The sequence below is a fragment of the Hyla sarda genome, unplaced genomic scaffold, assembly GCF_029499605.1.
Source record: "Hyla sarda isolate aHylSar1 unplaced genomic scaffold, aHylSar1.hap1 scaffold_604, whole genome shotgun sequence".
NCBI classification, from domain to species: Eukaryota; Metazoa; Chordata; class Amphibia; order Anura; family Hylidae; genus Hyla; species Hyla sarda.
Window position 1 is genome coordinate 113,521 of NW_026610619.1, and position 24,370 is coordinate 137,890.

The 24,370-nt window shown below is 45.4% G+C and overlaps 1 protein-coding gene across 1 annotated transcript in view; it reads right to left on the bottom strand.

The window, feature by feature from the left end:
• The window catches only part of LOC130340894 (zinc finger protein 189-like), a gene marked incomplete in the record, with an annotated part of 80,793 nt that overhangs the window by 44,536 nt on the left and 11,887 nt on the right, over window positions 1-24,370 (bottom strand). The window contains 1 exon segment of the mRNA XM_056554220.1: window positions 18,340-18,439. Coding sequence (XP_056410195.1) covers window positions 18,340-18,439 — 100 coding nt within the window.

Genomic DNA, 24,370 nt, shown 5'->3' on the forward strand with positions numbered 1-24,370 from the left:
ATCACCCAAGGTGCACCTTCTGCGGACACGCTAGACACTGTTCAATGCTGTAGAAGTTTTCAGCCCATGTCAGGGCTAACTTCAGCCGAATAAAAACATATAAACATACATACAGTCTAAAAACGGGAACACAGAGAACTCGACGCATTTCATGGCAAAGCACTGAATCATAAGTCTAAGGATACCGTGTTCACTGCTGTTATAAGAGCCCCGGATCAGCGCATAATGTCTGCAGCCAGTTCCGCTAAAGTGAGAACAAATGAAACACAAGAAGAAAAAAGCTCAGAAGCAGAAGAGCCTTTTTATCTTGTTCCCGCTTCATAAATAATAGAGCAGCGCGGTGGAGCCGTCTTGGTCCGCACACGTTGGGTCTCACGTTCCTTTGCTGCAAAGCAATTTTATATTAAGACAGGAGTCTTCCATTATGCATTAAACTCTCTTTTACTGAACTCCAGCAGTAGAAATTTTTACAATATTACAAAGAAAAAACTTTGTCTAAGTGAAACCTAGTATGCTTGTAGAATAACGTAACAGCCAATCAGCACAGTATCTAGGTAGTATATGGAGATGTATCTTTAGACTCCGCCTCTTTGTTTGCTGCTCCCGCAGTGAACAGATGAGTTATTTATGTCTCTCCATATATCATATTCTATTAATTAATTAATTAACTGATACATATTATATATATATATAAATACATTGATTTAATTATTATTAATTTAATTCTTTCCACATTTCTTAATATATATTTTCCTTTTTTTTCCATTTCTTTCTTTATTCATTTATTTCTTATTGTCAATTTATTGTATATTCATGTTACTGTTTATTTGCCCATAAAGATCTATTCCTATATTTTTATTTATTCCTCCCCCCCCCCCTTGTCTTTGTACCTGCATATATACAGTATTTCATCTCATTTCATTCTATTCCCTCTTATCCATTTCCACTTCTTATACTCTCGGTTTCACCAACATCTTAGTGCTCTGCTTATTGTCTCCTTTCTTACCGTTTTCGGCGCTTGCTCATCTCCGCCATTACTGCTTCACCTCTGTGAAGCAGTTCTCTTTCTCAGTCTCGCGATCTTTCGGCTCGGCTGGTAATCAGCCGAGCCATTCCCGCCCCTTCACGTCAACATCCTTCAAACCTCTTTCCCGCCCTTCGTGTCATTCCGTCAGAGTTGCCGACTCCTGTCACTGCTTCACATCGCCGGCTGCACTGCTCTGCTGATTGCCTCACGATCATCCCACTATCTATTTTCTTGATCCTAATAACCATATATTATATACATATCTATATTTATTATGTGCCCATATTAATATCTTTATACATATTTTTTAAATGTTGCAGTATCTTGTAATACCTTTTTTATTGGATTAACAGCATTTTGTAGAGACAAGTTTTGGGATTCCTCCCTTTATCAAGTCCAAAGCTTTGAACTTGATAAAGGGAGGAATCCCGAAAGCTTGTCTCTACAAAATGCTGTTAGTCCAATAAAAAAGGTATTACAAGATACTGCAACATTTTATGATTTGCATCTGCATCACTGATGTTAGGATTCGGCAGGCTGGAGGTGGATCCTCTATGTCAGCAAGGGATTGGCGTGGACCATACCGGTGGACCGGTTCTAAGTTGCTACTGGTATTCACCAGAGCCCGCCGCAAAGCGGGATGGTCTTGCTGCGGCAGTGGCAACCAGGTCGTGTCCACCAGTAACGGCTCAACCTCACTGACTGCTGAGAGTGGCGTGGGACAGGAGGACTAGACAGAGACGAGGTCAGACGTAGCAGAAGGTCAAGGCAGGCGGCAAGGTTCGTAGTCAAGGGTAACGGCAGAAGGTCTGGTAACACTGGTAAGGCAATCACAGAAACACTGTCACTAGGCACAAGGCAACAAAATCCGGCAATGCAGGGAAGGGGAAGTGAGGTAATATAGGCCTGGAGCAGGTGAGCTAATACACTGATTGGGCCAGGCACCAATTAGTGGTGCACTGGCCCTTTAAATCTTAGAGAGCTGGCGCGCGCGCCAGGACGTGACAGCCGGGGACCGAGACAGGTAAGTAGATTGGAATGCGACCAGCGAGCGGGCGCGTCCCGCTATGCAGATCGCATCCCCGCCGGCAGTGTCAGTGCAGCGCTCCCGGTCAGCGGGTCTGTATTATCAATTATAAATTATTTATATTAGTCCTTTATATATATTTATATATGTTTATTTAATCCTACATATTACTGTATTTTTATCCTACCATATACTTTTAAGATATATTTTTCATTATTATTTATTATTGGACTATAAATTGGACTATAATCCTAGACAATATGTCCACAGAACAATCCATCAAAAAATTATGACTTGTTCATTTCTGACAAAATTCAAGATTTGGTTGATATTTCTTTGCCCAGTTCTTGTTAAAAGGCTGTTAATAATGCTATAGTTTCCATGCAAGAAACCTTTCCGAAGTCTGTAGCTCAGGCTATTAACCAAACCTCTGCTCAGAAATTACATCAAAAAGGTCCAATTTCTCCACCAGAGAATTATTGGTCAGCAGATAACCTTCTTGTTGTACCTCATGGTGTCAAAAGAACACAAGTCTGCCCATAAACTGCATTAACCCCTTCCCGCTATTGGACGTATGCATACGTCCAAGCGATCTCCTGCTCTGCCGCGGGCAGCGCAGGAGATCGCAGGTGGGACTCAGCTGTCAATCACAGCCGGAGTCCCACCGCAGCTGCCGGGGCCGCGATCGCGCCGGTCCCGGCAGCATTAACCCCATAGATGCCGTGATCAGTTCTGATCACGGCATCTATGGTGTTTGCAGGGGGAGCGCTTTCCCCCTGCCCACTAACGGCGGCGCCGCGATAAAATAAGGGGGATCGAGGGTGTCCAAGACACCCTCGATACCCCTTGAAGAGATAGGAGTGAGGTGGCAGGGTTGCCACCCCTCCTATCCCTGCTATTGATCGGCCGAGCGACTGACCAATAGCAGACTGGGGGCGGGGGGGGGGGGGGGGGGGGGGTTAAAGTTCGGTTCCCCCCGCTATGCCCACCCATCGGTGTCCGGGCACAGCGGGGGGAAGCGTGTAGTAGCGGTGGCAGCGGCGGTCTCTTACCCGGCGGAGGCTGTGATCATGGCGGCGGCGGTGGAGGTGAGTATGGCGCCGGGTGTTCCGGAGTCTGTTGCCTAGCAACATCTGCAGGGCGACAGTTTGGAGAGTGGTCTCTAAACTGTGGCCCTCCAGATGTTGCAAAACTACAACTCCCACCATGCCTTGACAGCTGTTTGCTGTGTTGGCATGCTGGGAGTTGTAGTTTTGCAAGATTTAGAGGGGTTCAGGCTAGAGATCACTGACAGTGGTCTCTAAACTGTAGCCCTCCAGATGTTACAAAACTACAACTCCCAGCATGCCCAGACAGCAGTTTGCTGTCTTAGCATGCTGAGATTTGTAGTTTTGCAACATCTGGAGGGTCACAGTTTAGAGACCACTGTCAGTGATCTCCATACTGAACCCCTCTAAATCTTGCAAAACTACAACTCCCAGCATTCAGGAACAGCAAATGGCTGTCTCGGCATGCTGGGAGTTGTACTTGCGTGCCTCCAGCTGTTGCATAACTACATCTCCCAGCATTCCCTTTGGCAATCAGTACATGCTGAGAGTTGCAGTTCTGCAACAGCTGGAGGCACACTGGTTGGGAAATACCGAGTTAGGTAATAGGTTCTATTACCTAACTCAGTATTTTCCAACCAGTGTGCCTCCAGCTGTTGCAAAACTACAACTCCCAGAATGCACGTTCTGTCAGTGCATGCTGGGAGTTGTAGTTTTGCCCCCCCCCCCCCCCCTCCCATGTGAATGTACAGGTTACATTCACACTGGCGGCGGATTACAGTGAGTTCCCTGCTTCAAGTTTGAGCTGCAGCCACAGCTCAAACTCCTAGCGGGAGACTCAGTGTAATCCGCCGTCAGTGTGAATGTAACCTAAAAACACTACACTAACATAAAATAAAGAGTAAAACACTACATATACACACGTACACTGCCCCCCCCTACCAACCCTCTCCCCCCCCCCCCCCCCCAATAAAAATGAAAAACGTATCCTACAGCAGTGTTTCCAAAACAGAGCGTCCAGCTGTTGCAAAACAAAAACTCCCAGCATTTCCGGACAGCCATTGACTGTCCAAGCATGCTGGGAGTTTAGCAACAGCTGGAGGCACCCTGTTTGGGAATCACTGGTGTAGAATACCCCTATGTCCACCCCTATGCAAATCCCTAATTTAGGCCTCAAATGCGCATTGCGCTCTCACTTTGGAGCCCTGTCGTATTTCAAGGCAACAGTTTAGGGACACATATGGGGTATCGCCGTACTCAGGAGAAATTGCCTAACAAATTTTGAGGGGCTTTTTCTCCTTTTACCCCTTATGAAAAGGTGAAGTTGGGGTCTACACCAGCATGTTAGTGTAAAAAAAAAAAACATTTTTGTACACTAATATACTGGTGTTGCCCCATCCTTTAAAATTTCACAAGCGGTAAAAGAAAAAAAGCCTCCAAAATTTGTAACGCAATTTCTCCTGAGTACGGAGATACCCCATATGTGGGTGCAAAGTGTTCTGGGGACGCACAACAAGGCTCAGAAGGGAGAGTGCGCCATGTAAATTTGAGGTCTAAATTGGTGATTTGCACAGGGGTGGCTGATTTTAGAGCGGTTCTGACATAAGTGCAAAACAATAAATACCAACATGTGACCCCATTTTGGAAACTACACCCCTCACGGAATGTAATAAGGGGTACAGTGAGCATTTACGCCCCACAGGTGTCTGACAGATCTTTGAAACAGGGGTCTGTGAAAATGAAAAATAAAATTTTTAATTTGCACAGCCCACTGTTCCAAAGATCCGTCAAATGCCAGTGGGGTGTAAATTCTCCCTGCACCCCTTATTACCTTCCGTGAGGGGTGTAGTTTTAAAAATGGGGTCACATGTGGGGGGGTCCACTGTTCTGGCACCACGGGGGGCTTTGGAAATGCACATGGCCAAATTCTCTCTCCAAAAGCTCAATGATGCTCCTTCTCTTCTGAGCATTGTAGTTCGCCCCCAGTGCACTTCACGTCCACTTATGGGGTATTTCCATACTCAGAAGAGATGGGGTTACAAATTTTGGGGGGTATTTTCTGCTATTATCCCTTGTAAAAATGTAAAATTTGGGGGAAAACAAGCATTTTAGTGTAAAAAATATTTTTTTTTTTACATATGCAAAAGTCGTGAAACACCTGTGGGGTATTAAGGTTCACTTTACCCCTTGTTACGTTCCCCAAGGGGTCTAGTTTCCAAAATTGTATGCCATGTGTTTTTTTTTTTCTGTCCTGGCACCATAGGGGCTTCCTAAATGCGGCATGCCCCCAGAGCAAAATTTGCTTCCAAAAAGCCAAATGTGACTCCTTCTCTTCTGAGACCTGTAGTGCGCCAGCAGAGCACTTTTCATCCCCATATTGGCTGTTTTCTGAATCGGTAGAAATTGGGCTTCAAATTTTGGGGGGTATTTTCTGCTATTACCTTTCTTAAGAATGAAAAATTTTTGCTAAACCAAGCATTTTTGGTAAAAAAATTTTTTTTTTTTACATATGCAAAAGTCGTGAAACACCTGTGGGGTATTAAGGTTCACTTTATCCCTTGTTACGTTCCTCAAGGGGTCTAGTTTCCAAAATGGTATGCCATGTGTTTTTTTTTTCTGTCCTGGCACCATAGGGGCTTCCTAAATGCGACATGCCCCCCGAGCAAAATTTGCTCTCAAAAAGCCAAATATGACTGCTTCTCTTCTGAGCATTGTAGTTCGCCCGTAGTGCACTTCAGGTCAACTTATGGGGTACCTCCATACTCAGAAGAGATGGGGTTACAAATTTTGGGGGGTATTTTCTGCTATCAACCCTTGCAAAAATGTGAAATTTGGGGGGAAACAGACATTTTAGTGAAATTTTTTTTTTTTTTTACATATGCAAAACTCATGAAACACCTGTGGGGTATTAAGGCTCACTTAATTCCTTGTTACGTTCCTCAAGGGGTCTAGTTTCCAAAATGGTATGGCATGTGTTTTTTTAGCTGTTCTGGCACCATAGGGGCTTCCTAAATGCAACATGCCCCCCAAAAACCATTTCAGAAAAACGTACTCTCCAAAATCCCCTTGTCGCTCCTTTGCTTCTGAGCCCTCTACTGCGCCCGCCGAACACTTTACATGGACATATGAGGTATGTGCTTACTCGAGAGAAATTGGGCTACAAATATAAGTATACATTTTATCCTTTTACCCCTTGTAAAAATTCAAAAATTGGGTCTACAAGAACATGCAAGTGTAAAAAATGAAGATTTTGAATTTTCTCCTTCACTTTGCTGCTTTTCCTGTGAAACACCTAAAGGGTAAAAACACTTACTGAATGTCATTTTGAATACTTTGGGGGGTGCAGTTTTTATAATGGGGTCATTTATGGGGTATTTCTAATATGAAGACCCTTCAAATCTACTTCAAACCTGAACTGGTCCATGAAAAATAGCGAGTTTGAAAATTTTGTGAAAAATTGTAAAATTGCTGCTGAACTGGTGTCTTCCAAAAGTAAAAACACGTCAATTTTATGATGCAATCATAAAGTAGACATATTATATATGTGAATAAAAAAAAAAATGTATTTTGAATATCCATTTTCCTTACAAGCAGAGAGCATCAAAGTTAGAAAAATGCTAAATTTTCAATTTTTTCATCAAATTTGGGGATTTTTCACCAAGAAAGGATGCAAGTTACCACTACAATTTACCACTATGTTAAAGTAGAATATGTCACGAAAAAACAATCTCGGAATCAGATTGATAAGTAAAAGCATTCCAGAGTTATTAATGTTTAAAGTGACAGTGGTCAGATGTGCAAAAAAGGGCTGCGTCCTAGAGGTGAAAATGGGCTGTGTCCTTAAGGGGTTAAAAAAAGGGCGACCATTCCTTTCATAAAGTTAGTAAAATGATTTCAGAGGAAATTGGTCAGGAACGTGATGACTGCTTGCTTCCCTCATGCAGCCATGTTAAAAGTGCAAAAAAGTTGCATCACAGACCCTCTGCCAACATGGAAGAAAATTATAGTCTGGCTCAAAAAAAGACCCTTCACCCACGAGGAAGAACTTGTTTGTTGGGCTAAGAGTATCCAAACGGGTTAAACCCAATACTTTTATTGACACCTCTGATGACTCCTCCTATGAGGACGATAATGACAACTCCGATATTGATGATCCCTACAATCACCCTGATGATGATTCTGAGGGTAGTGTTGTAGATGAAAATTATTCTGATATCAAAGATTCTGATGTACTAGACTCTAGCGGGGTCCCAATCTTCGATTCATCCCACATCAAACACCCCAGGTCTGGGAAATGGGTGCCAAACCCGCAAGTTGAACAATTCCTTTCCTTGTGGATCAGGAAAGGTCTAGACAAAAAAAAGCTAGAAACAAGCTCAGGGCTGAATGCCCTCGCCCTTCCCTTCCCCACAATGCTTCCATGAAACCTGAATTGGACCCCATTCTTCCAATATTTTTATTTAAAAAATGGGTAAAAACCCAAATAAGGGCTTAGATCACTCTTTTAAACTAGGCCGTTTTCCCAGCCAAACTTCCCACTACAGGTCTCAGAGGATCCTACCAACCGGACAGATTTTCATACCCGGTCTTCCAAACTACCCAACCTCCCCTTTTTTCCCCCTACCATGGCTGACACTGGAGGACCCATGGAAAACAAGGATCCACCAGATTCAGACCCACATCAGGTAAGATTTCTATACCTATCATCTCCTCTTCCTCCAGTGGGCGGAAGACTCAATTTATTTCCCAAAACAGGGGTATGATCTCTTCCGATCAGTGGATTCTCAACACTGTAATAGGTTGTCAAATAGATTTTATGTATCAACCTTTCCAGTTTCATCTTCCTCATCCCATCCATATTTCCAAGGAAGATCACAAAATAATAGATTCAGAAATCAAAGATCTTCAAAACAAAAACACTAACATACAGGTTCCTCTCAATTCCCCCGGTTTTATCAGCAATCTTTTTCTAGTGAAAAAGAAAGACGGAGGTTACAGACCTGTTCAAATCTGAGACTATTGAACAATTTTAAACCCTTCGAGAGAGATAGAATTTCTTCCAAGAAAGATGAAGATGATTCGGAAAGAGATTCAATCTCTTCTCAACAAAGATCGAATCTCTTTAAGTTCAATCACCCGGGTTGTTGGTCTTCTTTCAGCCTCAATTCAGGCAATCTTTACATTACAGGGCCCTTCAACATCTGAGAATCCAATACTTAAGAAAAGGATAGGGTTACTCAGACAAAATTCAAATTTCTCAAGAATCCAAGGAGGAACTTCTCTGTTGGCTTCATCACGTTCAGGATTGGAATGGAAAAATGATTTTCCAATCCGGATCTCATTCTAGAATCCGATGGCAGTCTTTAAAGTTGGGGCGCAAGATGCAGTCCCCTTTCTACAGGAGGGAAATGGTCTCCTTCAGATTCTCAACTTCTCATCAATTGTTTGGAACTCTTAGCAGGCTTTTTTGCTTTGAATAGTTTTGTGAAGGATATGTCCCATTGTTGCGTACTTCTCCATATGGACATTTCAGCAGTCCACTACGTCAATCGGTTAGGAGGCACTACATCAAAACTCCTTGTTGACATCACTAAGGATCTTTGGTATTTTTGCCTGGATAACAGCATAATTCTGAAAGCGGAATATCTCCCAGGACTCTCCAATTCCGTAGCAGATTGGAACTCTCCTTACCTTGCAGATTCCAGTCACTGGAAATTAGACCCCTTTGTTTTTCAATAGATAAATCTTCTTTGGGGTCCACTTCATATGGACCTTTTTGCTTCTCACCTCGACAAGTGAAAATTTCTTAAGTTGGCGTCCCGATCCGGAAACCTCGGGAGTGTATGCCCTCCTACAAATTTGGCCTCCGGGTGTACTTTATGCATTTCCGCCTTTCGCTCTCCTTTCTACTTCAAGTCTCAACTCAGAAATCAACCATTGTCCTGATCATTGTGGTGGTCAACACAATTTTGGTTTCCCCAGATTTGAGGAATGCTAATAGACATTCCGAGACTCATCTCGTCCCACTCTGCTCTACTTCTAGATCCATCAGGTAATCCTCATCCACTGATATTGTGCAATCAACTCGATCTGATCGCGTTGTTGATCTTGGGTCAATCGACCTTAACTCAGGATTTTCTTTACCAACTAGAAACATACTTTCAGAGTCCTGGGCTCCAGGTACCCAAACTGCTTACTGATCAGCCTGGAAACTTTGGGTTCATTGGTACACTCAACGGGATCTGGATCCCATACACACATCTCTCCCCCACATTTTGAATTACCTTTCAGCCTCTTTTGATGCCAGAAAGGTGTAAAGAACTCTAAATTTATACCGTTCTGCTATTTCTTTCTATCACGCTTCAGTGGAATCTATACCCATCGGTAAACATCCCTTAGTTTGTAAACTTCTTAAAAAGGTATACAATTGAAAACGTCCTCCACTTCCTAAATATCATTTGACATGGGATGTTAATTCACTTCTTTCTCTTTAATTCTTGGGAAGATAATCATTCATTATCTTTAAATCTTCTCTCTTTTAAAGTGACATCTTTATTATGCTTAATGTCTATCAAAAGAGTTCTATATGTTAAAGCATTAGACATCTCCTCTAGACAATTTACTCCTCATGGTGTTCTCTTCTCAGTTCATAGACATACTAAAACTGACTTACACAAGATTTTTTATCCTTTTCCTCATAGTCCTAAACTTTGTGTGGTTGTTTGAAGGATATGAAATTCGTACCAATTGTCTCCATTATTGTAAACTCCACTTACCTGTATCCTCTTCAACTCTAGCTAGATGGATAAGAACTTCCATGTCCCTTGCCGGTATTGATAAATCTGTTTTTGGCGCCCATTCTACTAGAGGATCCGCTTCCACACAAATTGTACAATCTGGCGCTTCCCTCTCTGATCTTTAAAAAGCAGCCAATTGGTCTTCTGAATCTACTTTTAAAACTTTTTAATTCAAATCTGAACCTCATGTTTCTATGTCTCTTATGTAAATGTTTATTATTATTATATATATATATACTTTCTTCATTATATACTGTTTAACCCCTTAAGGACGCAGGGTTTTTCCGTTTTTGCACTTTTGTTTTTTCCTCATCACCTTCTAAAAATCGTAATGCTTTCAATTTTACAGACCCATATAAGAGCTTTTTTTTGCACCACCAATTGTACTTTGATGTCATTATAATCATCTCACCCCAAGATTTACGGCAAAACCAGAGAAAAAAATATATTTGTGGGGGCAAAATAAAAATAAAAAAATTAAAAAATCCATTTTGTGATTTTGGGGGTAAAAATGACACCATATCTTTATGTTGTAGGCCCATACGGTTACAAGGATACCTAATTTATATAGGTTTTATTTTATTTTACTACTTAAAAAATGATAACTACATGCCAAAATTAGTATGTGTAAAATTGTCATCTTCTGGCCCCTATAACTTTTTTTTATTTTTCCATATACAGGGATGTATGAGGGCTAATTTTTTTATAAATTTTTTTTACATCTATATGGAAAGAAAAAACTGCAGAGCTTCTCATGGGATAATAGTCCTTAGTAGCTCCCACTGCCTATTGCCCATCTATCCCTAACCCTCTCCCTGCTTTTACATTTTTTTACTATATTAAAAAGGCCTTTTTGTCTGCCTGGTAGTGTGGTCACTACCAGGCAGACTTCCCCAGCAAGCACCACATCACTGATGCCTGCTGGAGCCAACACTTCTGCCCTTAGTTCTTCTACACAGGGTTCCTCCAGCTGTTTCACCACTACAACTCCCAGCTTGCACTGACATCTATTGGCTGTCAGGGCATGCTGGGAGTTGTAGTGGTGAAACAGCTGGTGGCACCCTGTGTTAAAAACAATATCTTTCCATGGCCGCGGCGAAACCCGAAAACCCAAACGCCCCCCATTACATCCACCCACGAACACCGCTACCCGAACCCCGCCGCACAACCCGCTCTCCCCAATACCAAAGTGCAGGACAGTCCGGTGTGAGGTGGATACCGGCACCAGCGACTGGATGCCAGGAGGCGGGGCCGGCGTGCGAGGCCAGGGAGCAGTGGAGCAGGGGAGCCAACGCGCGCATCTGTTCTCAGTGCTCGCTGCCGCCTGTCTGATTGACAGGCAGGGAGCGAGCGCAGCCTGACTGAATTCGGACTGATTGCCCGGCCGGCATCGGTCCGAATTCAGGCGTGACGTCATGCCAGGCTGCAGCCGGCCACTAGGAGGGAGACCCCTAGTGGCCGGTTTTCAAATGTAAATTAAAACATTTTAATAAAAAATAAATAAAAAATTAAACTATATTAAAGATATGTTGTAGTACATAAGTACTAAAACATATAAAAAATAAATAAAAAATAAAAAGTTGGTGACAGTGCCCATTTAAGTGCTGGTATAAAGGTAGGGGGCAATCTTGCTCACCTTTTGTGGTTGTGTGCAAAACACAACCACCTGTGACAGCAAATGATAACGGTGCAGCCGAACCGGTCTCGGCGATTAGGAAGTCCTGGCCAAATGTAGAAGCTTCGGGTGAATAGATGTAGAGAAAACACGGGTCTCGGCGCAATCAGTCAGATTAAATCACAATAATGTGGTGTATAGAAGAGCAGTCTATTTATTAAGGTGCCAAACAAATGCGTTTCGAGGCCTCACCAGCCTCTTCAATGTTAAAATGGCTTGTACAAAACAATACAGACGGTGAGCTGAAAAAGCCAAAATGGCACTAAAATCATTTAGATGACCTGTGTCTGATGTCACCTCTCCTGCCGGAAACGCAGGAGAGTGACGTGCTGTGTGAACAAAGTCCAGAGAAGTGTCACCGGGTATTAGTAAAACTGATCTGTAGAGAAGTACATAAGGTGATAATAAATGATGTCCCTGCCTCCCCTACATAATCAGCGACTGTAGACTAGCACCGTGCCGGGAGGTGTGGGTGCTAGGAGAAGATGTGCTCCTTGGCCCGCACAGCTGTCAGCGGGCTTCAATAGCGATGCTGCGGAGCGGCGTAACTAAGGACACTGTAGCTCGCGCATGCGCGTGGACAGAATGAAAGGCATTTCCGTGGACATGAGCTTCTACTGGGGACGGTGTGACTCGCTCATGCCAGAGGAATGTGTAAGTGTCTCCCAATAGGCATGGATTCAGCTGGAAGGGAGTTTCTTATGTTACTGGAGATAGTAGAGCAATGATTTCCACAGCTATTATGGGAACAATCTTCATATTTCTATATGAAATGTAAAGAATGACGACTGATATACCGGAACATGTGTATAATTCTTTTATATATATTAGCTTTAGACTGTAAAGGATCGGATTGTTGTACGATACTGTATATTAATAAATGTGCTGAGGGGTTAATTGAATCCGAGGAGGTCTCCAGTCCTCTGCATATTATAGACTTGGACATCACTGGTTTCGGCTAAGCCAGTCTGGGGATTTAGGAGCATTATATTGGACCATAATATTTTACATAGGCAGCACCTTTTTGCAGGTGTTAAATAAATATATATTAGGTGTATATTTAGTTCCACGGTACTTTTAGATGTTGTCAATTTCTTCATTCAAACCAGATGGGTATAATGTGTTCATCTTGAAGATCCAGTAGGACTTGGGTCTCCTAAGATTGGTCCTAAGAAGAACCAGAATGAACAACCATCGTCATAATGTTCACCATGGATTCATTAAACATAGCGTATCACGCCATGCCAAGGAATTTCATAACCGCAATTTTAATGCATTTAGAACCTATACCCTTAAATGTACAAGACCGGTTTGAATATCTTAGGAGATGCGAGTCCTACTGGATCTTCAAGATGAACACATTATACCCATCTGGTTTGAATGAAGAAATTGACAACATCTAAAAGTACCGTGGAACTAAATATACACCTAATATATATTTATTTAACACCTGCAAAAAGGTGCTGCCTATGTAAAATATTATGGTCCAATATAATGCTCCTAAATCCCCAGACTGGCCAAGTCTATAATATGCAGAGGACTGGAGACCTCCTCGGATTCAATTAACCCCTCAGCACATTTATTAATATACAGTATCGTACAACAATCCAATCCTTTACAGTCTAAAGCTAATATATATAAAAGAATTATACACATGCTCCGGTATATCAGTCGTCATTCTTTACATTTCATATAGAAATATGAAGATTGTTCCCATAATAGCTGTGGAAATCATTGCTCTACTATCTCCAGTAACATAAGAAACTCCCTTCCAGCTGAATCCATGCCTATTGGGAGACACTTACACATTCCTCTGGCATGAGCGAGTCACACCGTCCCCAGTAGAAGCTCATGTCCACGGAAATGCCTTTCATTCTGTCCACGCGCATGCGCGAGCTACAGTGTCCTTAGTTACGCCGCTCCGCAGCATCGCTATTGAAGCCCGCTGACAGCTGTGCGGGCCAAGGAGCACATCTTCTCCTAGCACCCACACCTCCCGGCACGGTGCTAGTCTACAGTCGCTGATTATGTAGGGGAGGCAGGGACATCATTTATTATCACCTTATGTACTTCTCTACAGATCAGTTTTACTAATACCCGGTGACACTTCTCTGGACTTTGTTCACACAGCACGTCACTCTCCTGCGTTTCCGGCAGGAGAGGTGACATCAGACACAGGTCATCTAAATGATTTTAGCGCCATTTTGGCTTTTTCAGCTCACCGTCTGTATTGTTTTGTACAAGCCATTTTAACATTGAAGAGGCTGGTGAGGCCTCGAAACGCATTTGTTTGGCACCTTAATAAATGGACTGCTCTTCTATACACCACATTATTGTGATTTAATCTGACTGATTGCGCCGAGACCCGTGTTTTCTCTACATCTATTCACCAGATACTTTTTTTATGGTATACAAAGTGCCCAAAAATAACCAATTTTGGACTTTGGAATATTTTTACGCGTACGCCACTGACTGTGCGGTTTAATTAACTATGTATTTTTATACTTCGGACATTTACGTACGCAGCGATACCACATGTTTATTTTTATTATGTTTACATATTTTTTTATATGGAATTTGGGAAAAGGGGGTGATTCAAAGTTTTAATATGGAAGGGGTTAATGTGTTTTTTTTTTTTTTTTTTTTTTTTACACTTTTAGTTCCCTTAGGGGACTTTTAGGAGGAATCAGTAGATTGGTTTCATAGAACTCCATTGATCTGTGTGCTCTGCGCTCGATTGATAAAGCCTGGTTCAGCCGTGGATGAGCAGGAAGCAGAGGTAAGCCCTCCAGCTACCTTCACAGTGGATTGCCCCCCACGATTGCGTTGCCGGGGGGTGATCCAGCACAATGGACCCTTTAGATGCCGCTGTCATGGTTAATTAGTTGCCCGTGGCGATCGCTGCATGTGTGCTATTAACGGCAGCCCCCAGCTACAGGAATCCGCTGGGGGGCGGCAGGTATTGCGCGGGCTAGAGTCGGGAGCCTGCGCCATACACCGCTTGCCGTCTCAGGATGAGCCGGTTCGTCCTTAAACGGCAACCGGTTAAGCTTTAAACTTGTATAATGTGAAGCCTCCTGTCTTGATATAAAATTGGAGATTTTCCTACACTGGTGACAGAAAATATAGATTTTATGAAAGACAGGAGGCGAGCATCATCCCTCCCTTTAACCCATCCCTAATTATTTTAATTACTTCCCATTTAAGATTCTACTTCCTGCCGGAGTTTTCCTCATCTTCCAGATGTTGTCTATCTACGGATTCTCTTGTTTTAAGTCTTCATCGTTTGAAGTTCATCATTTCCTATCTCTTGAAGGACTGTTTCTTCTTTCAGACTGTTCATACTGGTTTTGTTCAAAGAAAGAGGCGGAGTCTAAAGAAACATCTCCATATACTACCTAGATACTGAGCTGATTGGCGGTTACGCTATTTTACAAGCATATTAGGATTCACCTAGATAACGTTTTTTTCTTTGTAATATTGTTAATTTTTTCACAGCAAAAGTTCAGTAAAAGAGTTTAATGCGTAATGCGCGCCTCCTGCCTTTCATAAAATCTATCATTTTCCATCACCTAGAGAAGGAAAATCTCCAATTATGTAAGAATATTGGTGGAATTTGAGTCTCCCCATTAAGGTTACATACTGCTGTGACCCTGTTCTCAGAGCTTTTCTACTCGTGTTTCATCTGTTCTCACTTTAGTGTGCACCGGCTGCAGACATTATGCGCTGACCTGGGGTTATTATAATCGCAGTAACACGGTTCATTAGACTGATGATTAAGTGCTTTGCCATGAAACCCGTCAAGTCCTATGTGTTTCCATTTTAAGACTGTATGTATGTTTATTTGGACATTTAATATGGATTAAATAAAGCTTCAAGTTTTACGGTACCCTTAGATTTTAGGATCCGTGAAGAAAGAGGGACTGTCCGAAGAGAAGGAGGGACCGGCCGCAGAGGAGGGAATGGCTGCAGAGAAAGAGAGACTGTCCAAAGAGAAGGAGGGACCGGCCGCAGAGGAGGGAATGGCTGCAGAGAAAGAGAGACTGTCCAAAGAGAAGGAGGGACCGGCCGCAGAGGAGGGAATAGCTGCAGAGAAAGAGAGACTGTCCAAAGAGAAGGAGGGACCGGCCGCAGAGGAGGGAATAGCTGCAGAGAAAGAGAGACTGTCCAAAGAGAAGGAGGGACCGGCCGCAGAGGAGGGAATAGCTGCAGAGAAAGAGAGACTGTCCAAAGAGAAGGAGGGACGGTCTGAGGAGAAGGAAGGACCGGATGCAGATAAGGAGGGAATGGCTGCGGAGAAGGAGGGAATGGCTGCGGAGAAGGAGGGACCGGAAGCGGAGAAGGAGGGAATGGCTGTGGAGAAGGAGGGACCGGATACGGAAGAGGGAATGGCTGCAGAGAAAGAGAGACTGTCCGAAGAGAAGGAGGGAGCGGAAGCGGAGAAGGAGGGAGCGGAAGCGGAGAAGGAGGGAATGGCTGCGGAGAAGGAGGGAATGGCTGCTTAGAAGGAGGGACCGGAAGCGGAGAAGGAAGGAATGGCTGCGGAGAAGGAGGGACCGGATGCGGAAGAGGGAATGGCTGCAGAGAAAGAGAGACTGTCCGAAGAGAAGGAGGGAGCGGAAGCGGAGAAGGAGGGAATGGCTGCGGAGAAGGAGGGAATGGCTGCATAGAAGGAGGGACCGGAAGCGGAGAAGGAGGGAATGGCTGAGGAGAAGGAGGGAATGGCTGCGTAGAAGGAGGGAATGGCTGCGTAGAAGGAGGGAATGGCTGCGTAGAAGGAGGGAATGGCTGCGTAGAAGGAGGGACCGGAAGCGGAGAAGGAGGGAATGGCTGCGTAGAAGGAGGGAATGGCTGCGTAGAAGGAGGGGATGGCTGCGGAGAAGGAGGGACCGGATGCGGAAGAGGGAATGGCTGCAGAGAAGGAGGAACCGGATGCAGGGAATGGCTGTGGAGAAAGAGGGACTGGATGTGGAGAAGCAGGGAGTGGCTGCAGAGAAGGAGGGACAGGATGCGGGGAAGGAGGGAATGGCTGTGAAGAAGGAGGGACCGGACGCGGAGAAGGACGGAATGGCTGCAAAGAAGGAGAGACCAGACACGGAGAAGGAGGAAATGGCTGCAGAGAAGGAGGTATTGTCCAAAAAGAGAGAGAGACTGTCTGAGGAGAAGGAGGGACCAGCCACGGAGAACGAGAGACCATCCAAAGAGAAGGAGGAAATGGCTGCAGAGAAGGAGGGACTGTCTGAGGAGAAGAAGGGACCAGCTGCGGAGAAGGAGGTACTGTCCGAAGAGAAGAAGAAATGGTTGCAGAGAAGGAGGGACTGTTTGAGGAGAAGGAGGGACCGGCAAAGGAGAAGGAGGGACTGCCAGAAGAGAAGGAGGAAATGGTTGCAGAGAAGGAGGGACTGTCTGAGGAGGAGGGACCGGCCGCAGAGAAGGAGGGAATGGCTGCAGAGAAAGAGGGACTGTCCGAAGAGAAGGAGTGACTGTCTGAGGAGAAGGAGGGACCGGAAGCGGAGAAGGAGGGAATGGCTGCAGAGAAGGAGGGACCGGACGCGGAGAAGGAGGGAATGGCTGCGGAGAAGGAGGGACGGTCTGAGGAGAAGGAGGGACCGGAAGCGGAAAAGGAGGGAATGGCTGCGGAGAAGGAGGGACCGGACGCGGGGAAAGAGGGAATGGCTGCGGAGAAGGAGGAAATGGCTGCGGGGAAGGAGGGACCGGACGCAGGGAAGGAGGTAATGGCTGCGGAGAAGGAGGGACCAGACACGGGGAAAGAGGGAATGGCTGCGGAGAAGGAAGGACCGGACGTGGAGGAGGGAATGGCTGCGGAGAAGGAGGGACCGGACGTGGAGAAGGAGGGAATGGCTGCGGAGAAGGAGGGACCGGACGCAGGGAAGGAGGTAATGGCTGCGGAGAAGGAGGGACCGCACATGGGGAAAGAGGGAATTGCTGCAAAGAAGAAGGGACTGTCCAAAAAGAAGGAGGGACTGTATGAGGAGAAGGAGGGACCGGATGTGGAGAAGGACGGAATGGCTGCAGAGAAGGAGAGACCGGATGCGGAGAAGGAGGGAATGGCTGCAGAGAAGGAGGGAATGTCCGAAGAGAAGGAGGAAATGGTTGCAGAGAAGGAAGGACTGTCTGAGGAGAAGGAGGGACCGGCAACGGAGAAGGAAGGACAGTCAGAAGAGAAGGAGAAAATGGTTGCAGAGAAGGAGGGACTGGCCGTAGAGAAGGAGGGAATGGCTGCAGAGAAAGAGGGACTGTCCAAAGAGAAGGAGGGACGGTCTGAAGAGGAGGGGGGACAGGAAGCGGAGAAGGAGGGAATGGCTGCAGAGGAGGGGGGACAGGAAGCGGAGAAGGGGGGACCGGCTGCGGAGAAGGAGGGACAGGAAGCGGAGAAGGGGGGACCGGCTGCGGAGAAGGAGGGACCGGCTGCGGAGAAGGAGGGACCGGCTGCAGAGAAGGAGGGACCGGCTGCGGAGAAGGAGGGACCGGCAGCAGAGAAGGAGGGACCGGCAGCAGAGAAGGAGGGACCGGCAGCAGAGAAGGAGGGACCGGCAGCAGAGAAGGAGGGACCGGCAGCAGAGAAGGAGGGACCGGCAGCAGAGAAGGAGGGACCGGCAGCAGAGAAGGAGGGACCGGCAGCGGAGAAGGAGGGACCGGCAGCGGAGAAGGAGGGACCGGCAGCGGAGAAAGAGGGACCGGCAGCGGAGAAAGAGGGACCGGCCGCGGAGAAAGAATTTCCTTTGTATTTTGTGGCTGTTTCTCACCTGCGCCAGTATTCTCCGGGATTTCCTCTTTACAGCGGAGATCCCCCATAACATCGTTCTCATCTTCAGAGATCTCATCTGGTGTGACTTCTCCCTGAATCTATTGATGAATTTACAGACAGGATATCAGAACATTTCAGAAATAAAAACAATTTACAGGGGTTTGGGTTCGCTCAAAAAAAAAAAAAAAAAAAAGATTGCTCCACTGCCTTTTCCTGCTTGGTCGCAGCCCCTGGAGTAGTTTAGGAAGCCCCTCAGCTCCTGCACATCTCCCACTGACATTAATAGGAGTTACACAAATGGCGCAGACCTGTGTACGTGCTGGCACCGGCCCGCATGACTAGAATGGTCTGAACATAATTGATTAGTGAATATGTTTGGGTCATTTCCTGCACATTTATACCCAACACAGAGTCCCACAAAGTAAACAAATACATGTGAGTAATAACACAAACGTAGCGAATAATAATGTTTTCAGGACATTTAACATAATGGAACCTGTGCCACTACATGAACAAGATGAGGACCCTCCAATATCCCACCGATATAGAGAATGTATCGCCTTAAGGGGGATCTCATATTTTCTAATGTCTAAAATAAGATACACATTGTCCTCTCTACCTGATCATCCTGTAGGACATTGTCCTCTCTACCTGATCATCCTGTAGGACATTGTCCTCTCTACCTGATCATCCTGTAGGACATTGTCCTCTCTACCTGATCATCCTGTAGGACATTGTCCTCTCCATCTACCTGATCATCCTGTAGGACATTGTCCTCTCCATCTACCTGATCATCCTGTAGGACATTGTCCTCTCTACATGATCATCCTGTAGGACATTGTCCTCTCCATCTACCTGATCATCCTGTAGGACATTGTCCTCTCCATCTACCTGATCATCCTGTAGGACATTGTCATCTCCATCTACCTGATCATCCTGTAGGACATTGTCCTCTCCATCTACCTGATCATCCTGTAGGACACTGTCCTCTCTACCTGATCATCCTGTAAGACATTGTCCTCTCCATCTACCTGATCATCCTGTAGGACATTGTCATCTCCATCTACCTGATCATCCTGTAGGACATTGTCCTCTCCATCTACCTGATCATCCTGTAGGACATTGACCTCTCCATCTACCTGATCATCCTGTAGGACACTGTCCTCTCTACCTGATCATCCTGTAAGACATTGTCCTCTCCATCTACCTGATCATCCTGTAGGACATTGTCATCTCCATCTACCTGATCATCCTGTAGGACATTGTCCTCTCCATCTACCTGATCCTCCTGTAGGACATTGTCCTCTCCATCTACCTGATCATCCTGTAGGACATTGTCCTCTCTACCTGATCATCCTGTAGGACATTGTCCTCTCCATCTACCTGATCATCCTGTAGGACATTGTCCTCTCCATCTACCTGATCATCCTGTAGGACACTGTCCTCTCTACCTGATCATCCTGTAAGACATTGTCCTCTCCATCTACCTGATCATCCTGTAGGACATTGTCATCTCCATCTACCTGATCATCCTGTAGGACATTGTCCTCTCCATTTACCTGATCATCCTGTAGGACATTGTCCTCTCCATCTACCTGATCATCCTGTAGGACATTGTCCTCTCCATCTACCTGATCATCCTGTAGGACATTGTCCTCTCTACCTGATCATCCTGTAGGACATTGTCCTCTCCATCTACCTGATCATCCTGTAGGACATTGTCCTCTCTACCTGATCATCCTGTAGGACATTGTCCTCTCCATCTACCTGAACATCCTGTAGGACATTGTCCTCTCTACCTGATCATCCTGTAGGACATTGTCCTCTCTACCTGATCATCCTGTAGGACATTGTCCTCTCCATCTACCTGATCATCCTGTAGGACATTGTCCTCTCCATCTACCTGATCATCCTGTAGGACACTGTCCTCTCTACCTGATCATCCTGTAAGACATTGTCCTCTCCATCTACCTGATCATCCTGTAGGACATTGTCATCTCCATCTACCTGATCCTCCTGTAGGACATTGTCCTCTCCATCTACCTGATCATCCTGTAGGACATTGTCCTCTCCATCTACCTGATCATCCTGTAGGACATTGTCCTCTCCATCTACCTGATCATCCTGTAGGACATTGTCCTCTCTACCTGATCATCCTGTAGGACATTGTCCTCTCTACCTGATCATCCTGTAGGACATTGTCCTCTCTACCTGATCATCCTGTAGGGCATTGTCCTCTCCATCTACCTGATCATCCTGTAGGACATTGTCCTCTCCATCTACCTGATCATCCTGTAGGACACTGTCCTCTCTACCTGATCATCCTGTAAGACATTGTCCTCTCCATCTACCTGATCATCCTGTAGGACATTGTCATCTCCATCTACCTGATCATCCTGTAGGACATTGTCCTCTCCATCTACCTGATCATCCTGTAGGACATTGTCCTCTCCATCTACCTGATCATCCTGTAGGACATTGTCCTCTCTACCTGATCATCCTGTAGGACATTGTCCTCTCCATCTACCTGATCATCCTGTAGGACATTGTCCTCTCCATCTACCTGATCATCCTGTAGGACATTGTCCTCTCTACCTGATCATCCTGTAGGACATTGTCCTCTCCATCTACCTGAACATCCTGTAGGACATTGTCCTCTCTACCTGATCATCCTGTAGGACATTGTCCTCTCTACCTGATCATCCTGTAGGACATTGTCCTCTCTACCTGATCATCCTGTAGAACATTGTCCTCTCTACCTGATCATCCTGTAGGACATTGTCCTCTCCATCTACCTGATCATCCTGTAGGACATTGTCCTCTCCATCTACCTGATCATCCTGTAGGACATTGTCCTCTCCATCTACCTGATCATCCTGTAGGACATTGTCCTCTCCATCTACCTGATCATCCTGTAGGACATTGTCCTCTCCATCTACCCGATTATCCTGTAGGACATTGTCCTCTCCATCTACCTGATCATCCTGTAGGACATTGTCATCTCCATCTACCTGATCATCCTGTAGGACATTGTCATCTCCATCTACCTGATCATCCTGTAGGACATTGTCCTCTCCATCTACCTGATCATCCTGTAGGACATTGTCCTCTCTACCTGATCATCCTGTAGGACATTGTCATCTCCATCTACCTGATCATCCTGTAGGACATTGTCCTCTCTACCTGATCATCCTGTAGGACATTGTCATCTCCATCTACCTGATCATCCTGTAGGACATTGTCCTCTCCATCTACCTGATCATCCTGTAGGACATTGTCCTCTCTACCTGATCATCCTGTAGGACATTGTCATCTCCATCTACCTGATCATCCTGTAGGACATTGTCCTCTCTACCTGATCATCCTGTAGGACATTGTCATCTCCATCTACCTGATCATCCTGTAGGACATTGTCCTCTCTACCTGATCATCCTGTAGGACATTGTCATCTCCATCTACCTGATCATCCTGTAGGACATTGTCCTCTCCATCTACCTGATCATCCTGTAGGACATTGTCCTCTCTACCTGATCATCCTGTAGGACATTGTCCTCTCCATCTACCTGATCATCCTGTAGGACATTGTCCTCTCCATCTACCTGATCATCCTGTAGGACATTGTCCTCTCCAGCTACCTGATCATCCTGTAGGACATTGTCCTCTCCATCTACCTGATCATCCTGTAGGACATTGTCCTCTCCATCTACCTGATCATCCTGTAGGACATTGTCCTCTCCATCTACCTGATCATCCTGTAGGACATTGTCCTCTCCATCTACCTGATCATCCTGTAGGACATTGTCCTCTCTACCTGATCATCCTGTAGGACATTGTCCTCTCTACCTGATCATCCTGTAGGACATTGTCCTCTCTACCTGATCATCCTGTAGGACATTGTCCTCTCCATCTACCTGATCATCCTGTAGGACATTGTCCTCTCCATCTACCTGATCATCCTGTAGGACATTGTCCTCTCCATCTACCTGATCATCCTGTAGGACATTGTCCTCTCCAGCTACCTGATCATCCTGTAGGACATTGTCCTCTCCATCTACCTGATCATCCTGTAGGACATTGTCCTCTCCATCTACCTGATCATCCTGTAGGACATTGTCCTCTCCATCTACCTGATCATCCTGTAGGACATTGTCCTCTCCATCTACCTGATCATCCTGTAGGACATTGTCCTCTCTACCTGATCATCCTGTAGGACATTGTCCTCTCTACCTGATCATCCTGTAGGACATTGTCCTCTCTACCTGATCATCCTGTAGGACATTGTCCTCTCCATCTACCTGATCATCCTGTAGGACATTGTCCTCTCCATCTACCTGATCATCCTGTAGGACATTGTCCTCTCCATCTACCTGATTATCCTGTAGGACATTGTCCTCTCCATCTACCTGATTATCCTGTAGAACATTGTCCTCTCCATCTACCTGATCATCCTGTAGGACATTGTCCTCTCCATCTACCTGATCATCCTGTAGGACATTGTCCTCTCCATCTACCTGATCATCCTGTAGGACATTGTCCTCTCCATCTACCCGATCATCCTGTAGGACATTGTCATCTCCATCTACCTGATCATCCTGTAGGACATTGTCCTCTCCATCTACCTGATCATTCTGTAGGACATTGTCCTCTCCATCTACCTGATCATCCTGTAGGACATTGTCCTCTCCATCTACCTGATCATCCTGTAGGACATTGTCCTCTCCATCTACCTGATCATCATGTAGGACATTATCCTCTCCATCTACCTGATCATCATGTAGGACATTGTCCTCTCTACCCGATCATCCTGTAGGACATTGTCCTCTCTACCTGATCATCCTGTAGGACATTGTCCTCTCTACCTGATCATCCTGTAGGACATTGTCCTCTCCATCTACCTGATCATTCTGTAGGACATTGTCCTCTCTACCTGATCATCCTGTAGGACATTGTCCTCTCCATCTACCTGATCATTCTGTAGGACATTGTCCTCTCTACCTGATCATCCTGTAGGACATTGTCCTCTCTACCTGATCATCCTGTAGGACATTGTCCTCTCTACCTGATCATCCTGTAGGACATTGTCCTCTCCATCTACCTGATCATTCTGTAGGACATTGTCCTCTCTACCTGATCATCCTGTAGGACATTGTCCTCTCCATCTACCTGATCATCATGTAGGACATTGTCCTCTATACCTCATCATCCTGTAGGACATTGTCCTCTCCATCTACCTGATCATCCTGTAGGACATTGTCCTCTCCATCTACCTGATCATCCTGTAGGACATTGTCCTCTCCATCTACCTGATCATCATGTAGGACATTGTCCTCTCCATCTACCTGATCATCATGTAGGACATTGTCCTCTCTACCCGATCATCCTGTAGGACATTGTCCTCTCTACCTGATCATCCTGTAGGACATTGTCCTCTCTACCTGATCATCCTGTAGGACATTGTCCTCTCCATCTACCTGCTCATCCTGTAGGACATTGTCCTCTCCATCTACCCGATCATCCTGTAGGACATTGTCCTCTCCATCTACCTGATCATCCTGTAGGACATTGTCCTCTCCATCTACCTGATCATCCTGTAGGACATTGTCCTCTCCATCTACCTGATCATCCTGTAGGACACTGTCCTCTCTACCTGATCATCCTGTAAGACATTGTCCTCTCCATCTACCTGATCATCCTGTAGGACATTGTCATCTCCATCTACCTGATCATCCTGTAGGACATTGTCCTCTCTACCTGATCATCCTGTAGGACATTGTCCTCTCTACCTGATCATCCTGTAGGACATTGTCATCTCCATCTACCTGATCATCCTGTAGGACACTGTCCTCTCTACCTGATCATCCTGTAAGACATTGTCCTCTCCATCTACCTGATCATCCTGTAGGACATTGTCATCTCCATCTACCTGATCATCCTGTAGGACATTGTCCTCTCTACCTGATCATCCTGTAGGACATTGTCCTCTCTACCTGATCATCCTGTAGGACATTGTCCTCTCTACCTGATCATCC